We start from the raw sequence: 18,552 nt of genomic DNA on the forward strand, positions 1-18,552 counted from the left end.
GACAGGTGTGCCACAATCCATGATACAATATTAACAGCCATTGTATCTAATATTCCTCAGCAAATTATGTAGGTGCCCTGTGTTTCTCCATCGACAATAAATAAACATACATTGACAGCTTTGTGTATACCAGGATGTGAATAAGATGAATACCTCACTTAGAAAACATTTAACATAACCAAGAAAAAAGAAATAAAAATATAGCGCTGTACTAAAAAAAGAACACGACAGCACAAACGCCCTCTCGGCACAATTATGTTGTCTCTGGTCTGTGTGGGTCCCGCAGACAGCGATCTCCTCTCCTCTGCTGTCCAGGCGACACCTCTGCGATCCCGTCCCGTCTTGTAAACGTATTTATTGACTCTCTCCCATCTGCGTTATCCATTGGCTCTTCAGAGATTTTCACCCAAGATGTTCCCCGTATGAACTTCTCTGCTTCCTCTACATCATCAAAGCTCTTCTGCTGATCTCTCCATGTGAATCTGAGTGTAGCTGGGTGGGCAAGGATGTGTTTCACCTGGTTTTGCCACAGCATTTTCATCACTGGGTGAAAGAGTTTTCTTTGTGCAGCGCGCTCCGCAGTCATATCTTTGTAGAAAGACAGATGACAATTTTGCCAGTGCACTTGTCATTCAACGCGCATATTAAACAAATATGTAGGACTGCCTTTTTGCATTTACGCAATATCTCTAAAATCAGAAAGGTCTTGTCTCAGAGTGATGCTGAAAAACTACTTCAGCATTATTTCCTCTAGGCTGGACTATTGTAATTCATTATTATCAGGTTGTCCTAAAAGTTTCCCTAAAAGCCTTCAGTTGGTTCAGAATGCTGCAGCTAGAGTACTGACGGGGACTAGCAGGAGAGAGCATATCTCACCCGTGTTGGCCTCTCTTCATTGGCTTCCTGTTAATTCTAGAATAGAATTTAAAATTCTTCTTCTTACTTATAAGGTTTTGAATAATCAGTCCCATCTTATCTTAGGGACCTCGTAGTACCATATTAACCCATTAGAGCACTTCGCTCTCAGACTGCGGGCTTACTTGTAGTTCCTAGGGTTTGTAAGAGTAGAATGGGAGGCAGAGCCTCAGCTTTCAGGCTCCTCTCCTGTGGAACCAGCTCCCAATTCAGATCAGGGAGACAGATACCCTCTCTACTTTTAAGATTAGGCTTAAAACTTTCCTTTCGCTAAGGCTTATAGTTAGGGCTGGATCGGGTGACCCTGGACCATCCCTTGGTTATGCTGCTTTAGACGTAGATTGTGGGGGGGTTCCCATGATGCACTGTTTCTTTCTCTTTTTGCTCCGTATGCATCACTCTGTATTTAATCATTAGTGATCGATCTCTGCCCCCCTTCACGGCATGTCTTTTTCCTGGTTTTTTCCCTCAGCCCCAACCAGTCTCAGCAGAAGACTGCCCCTCCCTGAGCCTGGTTCTGCAGGAGGTTTCTTCCTGTTAAAAGGGAGTTTTTCCTTCCCACTGTTGCCAAGTGCTTGCTCATAGGGGGTCGTTTTGACCGTTGGGGTTTTTCATAATTATTGTATGGCCTTGCCTTACAATATGGAGCGCCTTGGGGCAACTGTTTGTTGTGATTTGGCGCTATATAAGAAAAAAGTTGATTGATTGATTGACTTGTTTCTTCTGTTTGGCAGCTGCAATGAATTTCTGTCGTGCAGTGAAGCAATGAAATCTCACAAGAACGATTCGAGGGGGTTGGCCAAGACCAGGGCACGATCTCAAGACTTCTGTGGCTTCTTTCAATCTGAAATTCATCTCCGTGTATCTCCAAAGCCCTCAGTCAGTATTTTCTTCACACAGTCAGTCATAGTACCGCCTTTCTCCAAACCTTCATCCAGCCCAATAACCCGGATATTATTCCTGCGGCTTCTATTCTCCTGGTCTTCGACACGGGCCCGGAGTTGTTTGAGTTTTCTGAAGTATTTACCGTTGTCGTCAACTATACTCTTCAACTTATCTACCACGTCTGAGATGTAGCCCTCAGCTACAGTTATCTAGATTTGGGTCACGTTCATAGCACTCTTCAACTCAACCATGTCTGACTTAATGAGTGATACATCGGCTGCAACCCCATTCAGAACTGCCCCCTTAGTCATTTCTGTGAACAAGGCACTTATATCCATCTTTGGTTCGCCTTCATGGCTAGTAGAGTTAGCATTGGTATTGCTATCATTTGTGCTAGTGTTAGCATCCTCCACCGTAACTGTGTGCAAGCGACTTTGAACAGTCTTTTTCTTGGTTGCTGTGGTCATTTTTCAGAAAATGTCACACAAAATAGCTTAAGGAAGTATTATCATCCAGTTGAAGGTCGTTTTGGGAGAGAGTAAGCAGTTTCAATCAATCAATCAATTTTATTTATATAGCGCCAAATCACAACAAACAGTTGCCCCAAGGCGCTTTTATTGTAAGGCAAGGCCATACAATAATTACGTAAAAACCCCAATGGTCAAAACGACCCCCTGTGAGCAAGCACTTGGCGACAGTGGGAAGGAAAAACTCCCTTTTAACAGGAAGAAACCTCCAGCAGAACCAGGCTCAGGGAGGGGCAGTCTTCTGCTGGGACTGGTTGGGGCTGAGGGAGAGAACCAGGAAAAAGACATGCTGTGGAGGGGAGCAGAGATCGATCACTAATGATTAAATGCAGAGTGGTGCATACAGAGCAAAAAGAGAAAGAAACACTCAGTGCATCATGGGAACCCCCCAGCAGTCTAAGTCTATAGCAGCATAACTAAGGGATGGTTCAGAGTCACCTGATCCAGCCCTAACTATAAGCTTTAGCAAAAAGGAAAGGTTTAAGCCTAATCTTAAAAGTAGAGAGGGTGTCTGTCTCCCTGATCTGAATTGGAAGCTGGTTCCACAGGAGAGGAGCCTGAAAGCTGAAGGCTCTGCCTCCCATTCTACTCTTACAAACCCTAGGAACTACAAGTAAGCCTGCAGTCTGAGAGCGAAGCGCTCTATTGGGGTGATATGGTACTATGAGGTCCCTAAGATAAGATGGGACCTGATTATTCAAAACCTTATAAGTAAGAAGAAGAATTTTAAATTCTATTCTAGAATTAACAGGAAGCCAATGAAGAGAGGCCAATATGGGTAAGATATGCTCTCTCCTTCTAGTCCCCGTTAGTACTCTAGCTGCAGCATTTTGAATTAACTGAAGGCTTTTCAGGGAACTTTTAGGACAACCTGATAATAATGAATTACAATAGTCCAGCCTAGAGGAAATAAATGCATGAATTAGTTTTTCAGCATCACTCTGAGACAAGACCTTTCTAATTTTAGAGATATTGTGTAAATGCAAAAAAGCAGTCCTACATATTTGTTTAATATGCGCTTTGAATGACATATCCTGATCAAAAATGACTCCAAGATTTCTCACAGTATTACTAGAGGTCAGGGTAATGCCATCCAGAGTAAGGATCTGGTTAGACACCATGTTTCTAAGATTTGTGGGGCCAAGTACAATAACTTCAGTTTTATCTGAGTTTACATGAACAAATTGTAATCTATTAGACAAATATGATTCAAACCACCGCAGCGCAGTGCCTTTAATACCTATGGCATGCTCTAATCTCTGTAATAAAATTTTATGGTCAACAGTATCAAAAGCAGCACTGAGGTCTAACAGAACAAGCACAGAGATGAGTCCACTGTCTGAGGCCATAAGAAGATCATTTGTAACCTTCACTAATGCTGTTTCTGGGGTCTAATAGACATGTTGATGGTTTGGATGAAGTAACTAATGAAAATAACTCAGACAGAACAATCTGAGAGAAAGTCTAACCAAATACCGGCATCACTGAAAGCAGCCAAAGATAACGATACGTCTTTGGGATGGTTATGAGTAATTTTTTCTCTAATAGTTAAAATTTTATTAGCAAAGAAAGTCATGAAGTCATTACTAGTTAAAGTTAAAGGAATACTTGGCTCAATAGAGCTCTGACTCTTTGTCATCCTGGCTACAGTGCTGAAAAGAAACCTGGGGTTGTTCTTATTTTCTTCAATTAGTGATGAGTAGTAAGATGTCCTAGCTTTACGGAGGGCTTTTTTATAGAGCAACAGACTCTTTTTCCAGGCTAAGTGAAGATCTTCTAAATTAGTGAGACGCCATTTCCTCTCCAACTTACGGGTTATCTGCTTTAAGCTGCGACTTTGTGAGTTATACCACGGAGTCAGGCACTTCTGATTTAAAGCTCTCTTTTTCAGAGGAGCTACAGCATCCAAAGTTGTCTTCAATGAGGATGTAAAACTATTGACGAGATACTCTATCTCACTTACAGAGTTTAGGTAGCTATTCTGCACTGTGTTGGTATATGGCATTAGAGAACATAAAGAAGGAATCATATCCTTAAACCTAGTTACAGCGCTTTCTGAAAGACTTCTAGTGTAATGAAACTTATTCCCCACTGCTGGGTAGTTCACCAGAGTAAATGTAAATGTTATTAAGAAATGATCAGACAGAAGGGAGTTTTCAGGGAATACTGTTAAGTCTTCAATTTCCATACCATAAGTCAGAACAAGATCTAAGATATGATTAAAGTGGTGGGTGGACTCATTTACATTTTGAGCAAAGCCAATTGAGTCTAATAATAGATTAAATGCAGTGTTGAGGCTGTCATTCTCAGCATCTGTGTGGATGTTAAAATTGCCCACTATAATTATCTTATCTGAGCTAAGCACTAAGTCAGACAAAAGTTCTGAAAATTCACAGAGAAACTCACAGTAACGACCAGGTGGACGATAGATAATAACAAATAAAACTGTTTTTTAGGACTTCTAATTTGGATGGACAAGACTAAGAGTCAAGCTTTCAAATGAATTAAAGCTCTGTCTGGGTTTTTGATTAATTAATAAGCTGGAATGGAAGATTGCTGCTAATCCTCCCCCTCGGCCCGTGCTACGAGCATTCTGGCAGTTAGTGTGACTCGGGGGTGTTGACTCATTTAAACTAACATATTCATCCTGCTGTAACCAGGTTTCTGTAAGGCAGAATAAATCAATATGTTGATCAATTATTATATCATTTACTAACAGGGACTTAGAAGAGACAGACCTAATGTTTAATAGACCACATTTAACTGTTTTAGTCTGTGGTGCAGTTGAAGGTGCTATATTATTTTTTCTTTTTGAATTTTTATGCTTAAATAGATTTTTGCTGGTTATTGGTGGTCTGGGAGCAGGCACCGTCTCTACGGGGATGGGGTAATGAGGGGATGGCAGGGGGAGAGAAGCTGCAGAGAGGTGTGTAAGACTACAACTCTGCTTCCTGGTCCCAACCCTGGATAGTCACGGTTTGGAGGATTTAAGAAAATTGGCCAGATTTCTAGAAATGAGAGCTGCTCTATCCAAAGTGGGATGGATGCCGTCTCTCCTAACAAGACTAGGTTTTCCCCAGAAGCTTTGCCAATTATCTATGAAGCCCACCTCATTTTTTGGACACCACTCAGAGCCAGCAATTCAAGGAGAACATGCGGCTAAACATGTCACTCCCGGTCCGATTGGGGAGGGGCCCAGAGAAAACTACAGAGTTCGACATTGTTTTTGCAAAGTTACACACCGATTCAATGTTAATTTTAGTGACCTCCGATTGGCGTAACCGGGTGTCATTACTGCTGACGTGAATTACAATCTTACCAAATTTACGCTTAGCCTTAGCCAGCAGTTTCAAATTTCCTTCAATGTCACCTGCTCTGGCACCCGGAAGACAATTGACTATGGTTGCTGGTGTCGCTAACTTCACATTTCTCAAAACAGAGTCGCCAATAACCAGAGTTTGATCCTCGGCGGGTGTGTCGCCGAGTGGGGAAAAACGGTTAGAAATGTGAACGGGTTGGCGGTGTACATGGGGCTTCTGTTTAGGGCTACGCTTCCTCCTCACAGTCACCCAGTCGGCCTGCTTTCCCGGCTGCTCGGGATCTGCCAGGGGGTAACTAACGGTGACTAAGCTACCTTGGTCCGCGCCGACTACAGGGGCCTGGCTAGCTGTAGGATTTTCCAAGGTGCGGAGCCGAGTCTCCAATTCGCCCAGCCTGGCCTTCAAAGCTACGAATAAGCTACACTTATTACAAGTACCATTACTGCTAAAGGAGGCAGAGGAATAACTAAACATTTCACACCCAGAGCAGAAAAGTGCGGGAGAGACAGGAGAAGCTGCCATGCTAAACCGGCTAAGAGCTAGTAGCTGCGCTAAGCTAGCGGATTCCTAAAAACACACAAAGTGAATAATGTGTAAATAATTTAGAGGTGATTCAGCAGAAGGAGTGCTTTAGTTAAGGCACGTGAAGATTACACTGTGAAACAAATCGTTATCTAGTTAACTAGATCAATCTAACTGCGCAGATTAAACAGATACAGCAAAACACCGCTGTGCTCCGGAACAGGAAGCGATACAATACCGCAGTGAGAGCCAACCACCAGTAGAGGCAAGCAAGAGCCCAAGAGTTTAAAGATAATATTAGTTAGACTGAGTTCGGAGCTCAACTACGGTGCAGCCATTCCCTGGTACCTCATCACGTGACTCAAAATGAAACATTCTTAAACAAAGCAGTAATAATACCACACTCATTTTGCACTCATCATAAGGTTGGGATAATGTGCCCTCCAAAAGTATTGGAACACTTGGAATTCCACACATTTTAATTTATTTATGCCATTTTAAATACAAGAAATACAAGTCAGTGAACCACAAAAAAAGCTTTAAAAAACAGCAGTAGAACGATTCTCCCATCACCCTGCTGGGAGAAGCTTTTTTTCAGCTACTTTTCAGAGTGACGCCGACCGAGGGAGGACTGATGACTTGGTGGGATATCGATCGAACCGCGACAGCGGGCCGGCCGCACGGAGAAGCCGGCCTTCAGGCATCATTCCTGGGCAGACCGAGGCAGGCAGCTGAGGGATGGAGCAAACCCACTCAGTCCGAAATCTCCCACTTTTTGGATATATGCGAAGTCCCAGTTTGCCCAATGGAGTTTAGTTCTGCAGCTTTATCGAGGTGAGAATAATGACGTTTACTGAACTGCTGTGAAGGTTTAATGATCGGCTAACGTTAACTTAGCCTTTTAGCACAGTTGATCTGAGTGAACGCTTTTGTAAATGGTTCAGTCTTTTTTATTTTTACCAAATAAAGCTACAGCTTTTTTCAGACACCACAAAAGCTCAACTTTAAATAACTTATTTTTTCTGGTGTTTTTTTTCCATCTTTTTTGCCATTTTTTCCCCCTTTTTTATATATAAACTGAAATATTTTTATTTGTCCCAATCAGGAACATTTTCTGTGCAGACAACCATACTTCCATTGACACCACACACCGCGAAGTCCAGTCGAAAGAAAATATCTCTGCTTTTCAAAATAGGACAAAAGTGTCTTCAGCAACACCACCAGAGTTCAAAGCTGCAGAAGAGACCTTCATCTGGTCCCGAGAATCCTACATAACATCACCTGCTTCTAAATAAAAGGCTCTTTCAACAGCAACTATTTTATTATTTTTTAAAAAGCTGTTTCATTTTATATTTTAACTAGAAGCACTCAGAGATGCCCTGGTTTCATCATCTGTTGTGATTAATCCAGTTAACTAGTCCTCACCCGACCCTAGTCAAGCTGTGCTTGTAGTGTAGAGTTTTGGCTTTAATTCAAGGAGTTAACAAAAAAAATGCCTTAGCCATGTAGGAATTACAACTGTTTGTATGTGTACCATCTGTCCATTTTCAGAGCCCATAAGTAATTGGACAAACTAAATATAGTTTCATATATATAAACATCATCACTTTTTGCCAGTTTTTGTTGGCCAACTCAGCAACTGGATACAAAAACATTTCTGAGACAATGAATATGTCCTGGACATCATTAGTCTTCTTGAATTTCCCTCTGGGATCAATAAAGTATCTATCTATCTATCTAGTCATTAAGAAAAAATGTTATGGTATTGTATGGTAAGTGTGAATAGATATTTGCTGTATTGAGCAGTTGGATTGGCATGCCTAATGAATTGGCCACATAGTGTGTAATGTCCACATGATTCAAGAACACAGATGATGCTGTGTGTGGACACCACAGCAAAGGACTAGTGGTGTTTCGGTGTAGCCTAACATGATGCCTGACTATCAAATAACAGTAATAACTAGAAGCACTCGGAGAGTGCAAAACCTCCGCCCAAGGCCATTGGGGTCACTGACGGCAATAACAATCTACACGCCGTGGAATCACTGAACCTAAAAAAGTCTACCAATGATGTTTGCCTCAGTAGTAAAAAAAGTTATCATCTGCTGTGACTGGATAGCATGTTCCTTAGCGCTTGGCATCACAGTTTATTGCAACTTGCACCTTTCCCAGAAGCTACTCTCATCTGAGCACTGATATGATATTGCATGTGCATATAGACAAAAAACAAATAAGAGACAAAATTCAATTTATTATTCACCTAAACTGCAATATATGAATTCTTTAACATTTATGAAACACTTCTCTAAACAAGGCCATAGGGTCACTTGACCCTAAGAGATTCCCTCCTGGCACAGTGATCTATTTCTTTTTGTCTCTTTCCTCTAAATTGTATATAATAATCCCTAGATTAATATATAAACAAAAATAAATTTAAGAAATATTACAATTTGAAAACAAATGGACCTGAACATGATGACAGCTGCAACTGCTTAATGCTAACTTTTAAATTGAAAATGCCATAGACATGCTAACACGTTAGCATCGGGATCCGGATCGTGATCCGGATCACCACTAAAATTTAATCACTTGTTCCTCTTGTCATTTACAACCACTCCACAAAATCAGTTCAAAACTTTTTGAGTTATCCTGCTGAGAGACAGACAAACAAACAAACGTGACCGAAAACATAACCTCCTTGGCGGAGGTAATAAACATTTGGATTTATTTACAGTGTCTGTTTTTCTGGTTGAAATGAGATAATCTACCAGACTTAAAGAAATGTACAAATTTCCATGTTATTTTGTCTAAAAACAAATGTCCAAGGTTCCTTATGTTAAACAAGAAATTATCTAATCTGAAATAACAGGTGGTTTTAATTTACAGATGACAGGTTTCTAAAGAACCATTTATTGATTTTATTAAGCTATTTTAATTACAAGTGTTCTAAACTTTTTTTTAACTAATCAGAAATTCTGAGGTAACAAACAACAACAAAAAACATTTCAAAGGATTTTTCTTCAGAAAACTGCTCCATAAATGAGCAGTCCTGTGACACATATGTTTTTGCACAGATCAGTGGTTTCTGCACCAATCCGTTTTGTAGAGATCCGTGGTTTTCTGCCACTAGTCTTCCGTGTTTTGGCCCGACGCGTCATTCCTATTGGACAACACAAAGGTACGTCACAGCTCAGAGCATCAAAAGTTGGATTGGATTGAACTTTGACTGCATCAGCCTGCTGACAAGCGGCAATGTGCGCTCCCATCAGAAGCGTCGGTTTAGCTCGGCTTTTGACCCGACGCTTCTGATGCATCTAAAAAGCAATGCGTCTCATTGAAAATAATGCTTTTTAGACCAATTTTTGACGCATCTGACGTATTCAGTGTGAAAGGCCCATTAGACTTTATTTACATCAATTATGAAGAAATACAAAAGATTCTTTCACCAAAACATAAAATCTAGGCTTTCATCTGAAATGTACTTTCTGGTAAATTGTAGCTGAACTTTCAGGTCTTCTTTATAAGAAAATCTTCCTCTACACCACCTCATCAGGAAGTTGGATTTTATATTTTTAATTAATTTATATCAAGTTGTAGAGATTTGCTTTCAGTTTGAGTTAAGGAAGATAATATTAGAAAAAAAGTATTTGAAATGGAATAAACAAATTAAAATGTGTGAAATAACAAGTGCAGATAAGAGAATATTTAGAGTGGAATCCTGCAAATGGTGATACAAACATCAAATTTGGCACAAACAATCCATAGACATGAACTCTTTTGAAAAAACTGACCACTTGAATTTTCAATGGGCAGCCAAGTAGGGGTCAATTGAAGAATTACACAGGGGTCAAAATTAAAAGATGCTCCAATCATATAGAAACCTACACCACATTATTTGCGTGATCATAAAGATTCCAAAAAGGTATAGTTTGGACAATCTGTGAATGAATGTTATGGAGTTAACCGGCGTGAAGTTAGACAGTAGACAGTAGTTCATTATTCAGACAGTAATTCGCGATGAAGCAGTTCTGGTTGTATTATGGGCAAAAAATGTTTTTAAAATGGAAATAAACATGCCCTGTTGAATTCTACCTTTAAAAAAATCCAAAATAAAACAATGATTTGGTTTTGATTGTAAAACCAAAAATACGACGACAGAATATGGAAAGTGTAAACAGACATATACTCATTTATTAGGCTTGTGCTTTGAATTAAATCTGTCAACTTACTACACCTCACTCTAGTCACAACTTTAGTTAAAAAAAAAGTGCTGCAAAAACAATTATGAAAAGAACGGACAGTTACACATCAAAAAACAACTAGAAATAAAAGAATGACAAAAACAATTTAAAAATTAAAAAAATAGTCAAAATCACAAGTGACTACTGTACGAATAATATTTCGAAAATTCTGTTTTCTGCACTGAATAACTGTCCACATTTAAGCAGTAATAGCTTTTACATGGGCAAGTGCATTTTGGCACCACCTGCCCAGATATGTCACGTGCCCTTGCCCCATGCCCACCAACCTCCATTTCACCCCCTCCCACCCATCAATTTCACTGTATTTAATGATATGACGAACTACTGTCTGGAATTTGAATCACTGTCCAGAATCTGAATAAATGTCCACACTTAAGCAGTAATAGCTTTTACATGGGCAAGTGCATCATTAAATACAGTAGTCACTTGTCATCTTGACTATTTTTTTATTTTTAAATTGTTTTTATCATTCTTTTATTTCTAGTTGTTGTTTTTTGATGTGTAACTGTCTGTTCTTTTCATAACTGTTTTTGCAGCACTTTTTTAACTAAAGTTGTGACTAGAGTGAGGTGTAAGGAGTTGACAGATTTAATTCAAAGCACAAGCCTAATAAATGAGTACATGTCTGTTTATGCTTTCCATATTCTGTCGTTGTATTTGTGGTTTTAGCATCAAAACCAAATCATTATTTTATTTTGGATTTTTTTTTAAAGGTAGAATTTAACAGGGCACGTTTATTTCCATTTTGAAAACTTTTTTGCCCATAATACATCCAGAACTGCTTCATCGCGAATTACTGTCTGAATAATGAACTACTGTCTGCTGTCTAACTTCACGCCGGTATGGAGTTATGAGGTAAAAGCAGCAAGAATGGTGACAAAGGTCAGTTTCAGTTTGTACAGGGATCAAGTTAAAGTTGCTCCATTAATTTTGCTCCAGCTGTATTTGTGCTGAATTTGATGCTTGTATCACCATTTGAAGGATTGTTTCAGTCATCTGCTGCACTAATAAACCAACAGAGCATGAACTAGCTGCTGTCTATTAGCTTAAACGTGTATATAAGGCAACCTGAATTAAAGGAGAAATGCTGCTTTTAACAACCAGAACCTCATTTCTGGCATTAAATACAGTCGTTTACTCACCAATATAAGTGTGATATGATTAGAAGTCCATAGTTCAAACGACGTGTTCAGTTCAAATCTTAAGCAATCATTTTTCTTCTTTTACTAAGGTGGATTAGAACTTTTTGTTTGTGGTACACGGCACAAACTACTGGACAGGAGGAACCTAGCAGTCAATGTGACACTGATTTGAAAATGTCTTTAAACCAGATGTGTGGTGCAGTGACATGTCAATCATCTGTGTCCAATCAGATTTCAGAGGAGTCCAGTGAAACCCCAACCTCCGCTGTAGCTCCACCCATGCCAGGAAGTGTTTAACATTTCCTGTTTCACTGCGACTGAAAAGTTGGCACTTCCTGTTTGAGTGTGAGCTTGCCACTGAGTTCCCGTGAGATTCCATGGGATCTCGTCCGTCAGTCCAGGAAGTGTTTGACATTTGAACATTTCCTGTTTTACTGTGGATTTGAAAATTGGCACTTCCTGTTTAGGGCGCCCTGTACCATGAGTGAGCTTCGCGATGCTGTGCGACACTTTGCTCATATTAATATTAAGAGGTAAATATTTTGAAGAAAATTGGCTTTCAAAGTGTAAATGACTGGCAAATTGTTTATATGATAACTCATAAACAAATGTACAAAGGTATTTTGAATTTTGTTTGAATGTGAATATTAAAATGAAGTTAGGTTGATTACAATTTGGTGCAGATTTTCAAACTAAATAATGAGATATTGAGAAAATTTGATTTCTGTAGATTATTATTAATGTTGCCCCTGTGCTGCCACCCAGAGGGAGACAGGATAAATGTATATATTTATAACTGTTAGTGGATGGAACCATCATCATGTGAAAATAGATTTACAATGTAGGAAAAGCAAATCTGTGCCCAAAAGGAATGAACTAGTGTGCAACAGTGACTCATATTTGTACAAAGTTTATATATATATATATATATATATATATATATATATATATATATATATATATATATATATATATATATATATATATATATATATATAAGTTCGTAAATTTTAGGACTGATCTACAATAAGACAGTTACTGCACCCATAGAACTTTCCAGATACCACAGTCCTCCCCTGTAGACTTTAAATGCACTTTATTATATACTGCAGATTATTATTTACATTTCTTCACAAGTCCAGACGTTAATGGAGGACGGACATTTCTCCTTGGATGCTCCACACGTTCTGTACCCACAGGATCTTCCACAGCTTGGTCCATTTACACTAAAAGCTGAGGAACAACATTCTGAGGAAAATTGGTTAACTGTTCACCTGCAGTGTCCTTTGACTCATTTTCTGAACTATTCAGTTCTTTGTCCAAATCAAAAGCAAAATGATCATCAACATCATTCACAATGTCTGGATTTACATTCTTTGTCTTTTCTTCTAGTAACTGATTTACAGACACCAAATGCTTAGGACCCACAACCTGGGTAATTTCATCATTCACCCATTTCTCTCCTCCCCTGTAGTTTCCCCTGTAGCCCTGCTTGTCCCACAGAGAAACTCCTGAGTCTACCCATTTGACTGTGTCTGAACATGTGGATCCTGGATAAATTGAGAGAAATTTGGCTTCAGCAAAGATAACCTGGTGTGGACTTGTCTTTTCAAAAACAGTTCTGCTGGTGTTTTTCCAGTGTCACGTGTGGCATATTTCAATAACCAAACAAGAAATTTGCAATACAGTGTTGCAAAGACATACCATCAAGTGCTCTACTTTTGGCTAAGGACTTTTTTTAAATTTTGCACCAGCTTCTCTGCCAATCCATTTGAGGCTAGGATGGAGTTTTGATATGCATGAAACACTAAATCTTACTGCAACTCATACTACTTCAGAAATGATGACAACAACGACAAGTTACTGTGAGCTCTTTTTGGGGACAGCACAGTGTCTTAGTGGTTAGCATTGTTGCCTCACAGAGAGAAGGTCCCAGCTTTGTGTCCCTCCTGGTCCTTTCTGTGTTTATGGGGGTTCGCTCTGGGTGCTCTGGTTTCCTCCCACTTCCAAGAACATGCATGACCGTAGGTTATTCTGTTATGTGCCGGCCTTGCGACAGACTGATGGTGGGACTGAAACTCCACCGCCGTTCGACTGTTTTCCAACAAGAGCGCAACACGAATGTAGAGTGCATGTGCTCTGGTGCACGAATGTGCTGGCTGCTGTAAGAATGCAAGGCATTTGTGTGCAGCTCGAATTTGCATGACCATTGTTCGAATCCTCATTTGTATGGCATTTGGTCTCATTTGTGCTGTAGTGTGAAGGGAGTATAACTTTTCTTTTTTTTTGATCAAATATTTTATTAAATTATATTCTCTTTGAGGCAGAAAGAAAAAACATTGTAATAAGTCAAATCTATTACAATAGCAAATGGTAAATACGTATGTATCATCAATTATCAAAATATATACATACATAAAAGAAAACAAAACAACACCCCCCCCCCCCCGCCCCCCAAAAAATAAATAAATAAATAAATAAAAAATCAAACGTTACCTTGCAACAAACACACACCCCATACCACCCCAGGACCGTTGAGTGATCTATACTCGCTCTTTCAATTGCTCAATTGCTAACAACCATAAAGCAATCTTAGACTCCATCACACCAATCACACAGGCAGTGGACACCTCTAGGTAGATGACATCAAGGAATGTGAGAAACCAATTGGTCAGAGACAGTTTATCTGGGCATTTCCATCTTGAGGCAACCACTTTTTTAGCTGCTGTAAGCCCAGCCAGAATAAATTTCTTTTTATGCAAAGGGGCAGACATTTTGGATAAGTAATTTAACAGTAAAACAGGTATGGATAGAGGAACATTCAAACCGAATATATCAGATAACTGGCAGGAGACCTTCTTCCAGAAAGATGCTACAGGCGGACACCCCCAGAACATATGAATAAATGTACCAGGCACACCAAGTGGACATAAGGTACAGCAAGAATCTGGTAAAAGACCCATCATGTGCAACCTTCTCGGAGTCAGATAAGTTCTATGAGCAAAATTGGAATGAATTTGTTGGTGATCTGGATTATGTGAGGAGAGCTGTATATAATACCAAACCAAATCCCAGTCAAACTCAGGGTGAAGTTCTGGGATATCCCTTTTCCAAACAGAGTCCAGTGGAAGATTTGTATAAGAGGACTCAAGTAATTGACGATAGAACTGAGTGACAAAACCCCTTGACGTATCCTTATCATAAAAAAAAATTATGAAATGGGTGTCGCTGTAATGGTCTATCCCAAGGTACCCCATAAGCTTTCAATGCTGTCCGGAGTTGAAGATAAAAGAAGAAAGAGGTACCAGGGAGCTCATACCAGCTTGAAAGATCCTGAAAAGACCGCAGACCAGTAGTGTTAAAAATATCACCTAAGGTATGAATGCCTCTCTTTTCCCACTGAGGAAAAAAAGTTAGGCCGATGTCCTATCAGCAGTTTATTATTTTTAAACAGCGGGGTGTTACAGTGCCACTCACATTTCACAGCACAAGATTTCTGAACGTCACGCCATACCTGAATAACGTGCGTGATCAGGGGGCCAAACCGCAACTGGCATTGCTTAACAGAAATGTTAGCACAGACAATATCTTGGAGCCTATGGGGAGACACAAGTGCCTCCTCCAAAGACCACCAAGAAACCTTCGCCTTTGGGTCAAACCAAGTGATTAGAGGTCGCAGTGAAAATGCATAAATACATAATTTAAAATTTGGAAACGCCAAACCGCCAGCCTTTTTCATCCTCTGAGCAGTGGACATCTTTAACCTTGACCGCTTATTGTTCCAGATAAATCTGTATGTTGTTGATTGAAGTTTCTGCCAGTAACCAGCAGGGGGAGACACATGGAGCATTGAACTGATAAAGTTAACCCTTGGTAATATATTCATTTTAATGATTGAAGACCGGGCCTGTAGTGAGTTAGGTAAACCAGACCATCTGTTGAGGTTCTGAAGAACACTTTCATACAATTTAGCATAATTATACTTTATAATCTGGTTAATAGTGGGAAATATTTCAACGCCAAGATATTTGAAATGCTCAATCATGGGGATGTTAGCAGAGAGGGTAGCTGCTCTGGCAACATCATTAAGAGGCAGATAGGCAGATTTTGACCAGTTGACTCTAAAGCCGGAAAGATTCCCAAAGTCCTCCACAGTGCTTAAAAGGTGCGGGACTGAAACAGAAGGATTTTGCAGAAAAAGGAGCACATCATCTGCATATAAATTCCAGTGGTGAGATGTACTACTAATGTGATGATCAGCTCAGACTTGTTATTGGTTCACACCAACCCATGTCACATGACCCTGTGGATGACAAAGACCAAAAAGTTACTCAGACATTTATCAAGTTGTCTGTTTGATTCTTTATGAGACAAATGTGACAACTGTCTGTCAGTTATTTCATAATGATTCACTTTAAATGACAGACCACAGCAGGCTGAAACAAGATCCACATCAGATTTTGCAGGAAATGTCAAAGATTTAAAAGGTGCACAGTGTGGAAAACTGCAGTTACAGTGTTTTGTGGGTAATAAATATGGGTTGGAGAACACGCTTCCTCCAAACCAAAGACAATTTGAGCAGGTTTTGTGGAGACTGACTGAAAAAGTGAATAATTCAGAGAACTAACGAACAAACAGTTGCCAATAAGCTCCTTGGTTTTTTGGAGAGAACACTTACCTTCTCGCCTCTGCTTGCTTGGTTGGTGATGCTCAACCTCTAGCCTCCGCTTCTGTGCCCTTGGTGGAACATCTTGTGGCTCCCTGGGCCTGAGGTCTGCAGCTGGCGTGGGTGCAGGAAGCTGACGAGCAAAGACACCAGTTCCCTGCTTTCGTTGAGCAACCATGGCAGAGAGCAGGCTGCTGCTGAGGATGTCTTCCACGGACGGCCTCAGAAAGTCCTAGAAAGAGAAACATTTATCATGAAGACTGTGATCTAACAACACAACATCACAAATCAATCAGAACAATATTTTTAATGGCAGAAACATGAATTTTTTAAAGCTCCATGAGTTCTCCAGACCTCAAAGGTCACCAAGATCACATGTCACAGGATAAACTAAACCAGATCAGTGCACATGACTAAAGTGCACAGATATTCATATGGATCTTGTCAAGATGTTCATTGAATGACAATGTTTTTGATTCAGTCACATAATTGCGCCGACTGTTGTTTCAGGACTGAGATTGTCCAAATTTCTTCCCACCCACAAGCATTGCAACTTTACAAGTTGAGTTGAGTTGTATAGCTGAGCTCAAATAAAAAAAACTGTAAGAGCTCTTTATGTTAAAGACAGGTAGCAAGTGGACATAACTAAATGCAGCAGCCTGTTTTAGAGTGCACCCACAAGCATTGCTTCAGTTTGATGAATCACCAGTTGAGCCCCTCGTCAAATCCATGTGATCAAGATAGAACATGTTGTTGCAACCTTGTGTAAAATTGGCAGGGGTGAATGTTTTAAATGACAGCACACTAAATTACAGTGTATCTTACCAAAACCTGCAGCATGTCACCGATTAGGGAGTTCAGCTCATCTGAATACTGGGATGGAATTCTTTTGAACTCCCCACAGTTGATGCTGCTGATCAGACGCTCTCCTCTGCCACAAAACGGAAGCCTGAAGAGGAGAAATTCAGCACAAAATTATTCAGTATTGTTGATAACAAAATTGAGAAAATCCGCTCAGTTATGAGTTTCAAAACTTACTTCAAAGCACACAGCTCATAAATGAGACATCCCAGGGACCAGATGTCTGACTTTTCATGATAAAATGTCTGGTTCAGCTTTTCCTGGAAAACAAAGGAAACAAGTTTATGTGAACTGAACAGTTTTGGGTTGGATATTCTGCATTTATAACATGACAGTTTGCGTTTTTATGCTTTATAGAATTTGGTGATTTTTGAACGAGTAATCCCAGACTTTAGGAGCAGACAGCCTGACCTCGGCCAGACCTCACAAACTCGAGTGGTGAAGGAACCTGAAGTTTCCCCACCCACAACTATATTTTAAAGTGAAGGTCAACCGCTGGTGTTACTGAGGAAGATCCGTTTGTGCTCTGCATTGACCAGTACTTTTAAATCTCTGGAATTTCTCCCAACAAGAAGATACTTCAAAAAGAAACAAACAAGAAAACTGACTTACTGGACACATATAGAAAATAGTCCCAGTCTGCGTCTTGATGTAGTCGTTCCGACTGGGGAGGATGTTTGCCAGCCCAAAGTCACCCAGCTTAACGTCAAAGTTGTGGTCAAGAAAAATGTTAGCTGGCTTCAGGTCCTGGTGCAGAACAATACTGCCATCAGGGCGTCTGTGACAGTGTTGCAGTGCTGAGGTGAGTTGCACCAAAACCTGAAGAATGACTTCCTCCGGGAGGAAAATCCTGTCGGAATTAATAGACAACCAGTTAATACTGCAGAGATTTCTACAAAGCACAGACATAAAACTACCCAGAAATGATGCAAAATGAAGACAAATTAAGAATGATGTTTTTACCTTTGCCTGATGCAGTCCCTGATGATGCTGTCCAGATCACCACCCTCACAGTACTCCATCACAACATAGACCTTTTTGTTCTTCTGGTCTATGAAGTGATCAAAATACTGCACAATGTTTGGGTGGTCGAACTCCCTCAGGAGGTTGACTTCCTGGATGAGCTTCTGTTGGAGAATTTTTCTCATCTTCAGGATGTTCACCACCTTCCATACCAGGATCTACACATACCAATGGGTTTCATTAAAAACAAACCTTAAATACATAGAATTCAACATGACCATGTGTGTACAATTTTATTGTTAATAATGAAGAAAAATTCTGATAGTCAACAATTGACATATAAAACGATTCAACTTTAGTAACAAATATGCCCTTTAGAGTGTGTCTACGCAAATGTGCCAAAACTGTTAGGAGAACATGCACTCTTAGAAATGAAACATACACTCTTAGGCATAAATGTTGAATTTAATTGATAAAGTTAAGGTAACT

The 18,552-nt window shown here is 39.9% G+C and overlaps 1 protein-coding gene across 1 annotated transcript; it reads right to left on the minus strand.

Annotated features, from left to right (window-relative positions):
- Nucleotides 1-1,766: 1,766 nt before the first annotated feature.
- Nucleotides 1,767-18,284, minus strand: LOC117511445 (serine/threonine-protein kinase Nek2-like). Its single transcript, XM_034171470.1, has 6 exons — nt 18,064-18,284; nt 17,713-17,950; nt 17,278-17,360; nt 17,065-17,188; nt 16,202-16,471; nt 1,767-2,009 (listed from the first exon to the last, which is right to left on the minus strand). Exons 1-6 carry the CDS (start codon nt 18,246-18,248, stop codon nt 1,767-1,769), a joined length of 1,143 nt encoding a protein of 380 aa, XP_034027361.1. The 5' UTR covers nt 18,249-18,284.
- Between the last annotated feature and the right edge of the window lie 268 nt (nt 18,285-18,552).

Source organism: Thalassophryne amazonica, chromosome 6 (assembly GCF_902500255.1).
Source record: "Thalassophryne amazonica chromosome 6, fThaAma1.1, whole genome shotgun sequence".
Classification (NCBI taxonomy): Eukaryota; Metazoa; Chordata; class Actinopteri; order Batrachoidiformes; family Batrachoididae; genus Thalassophryne; species Thalassophryne amazonica.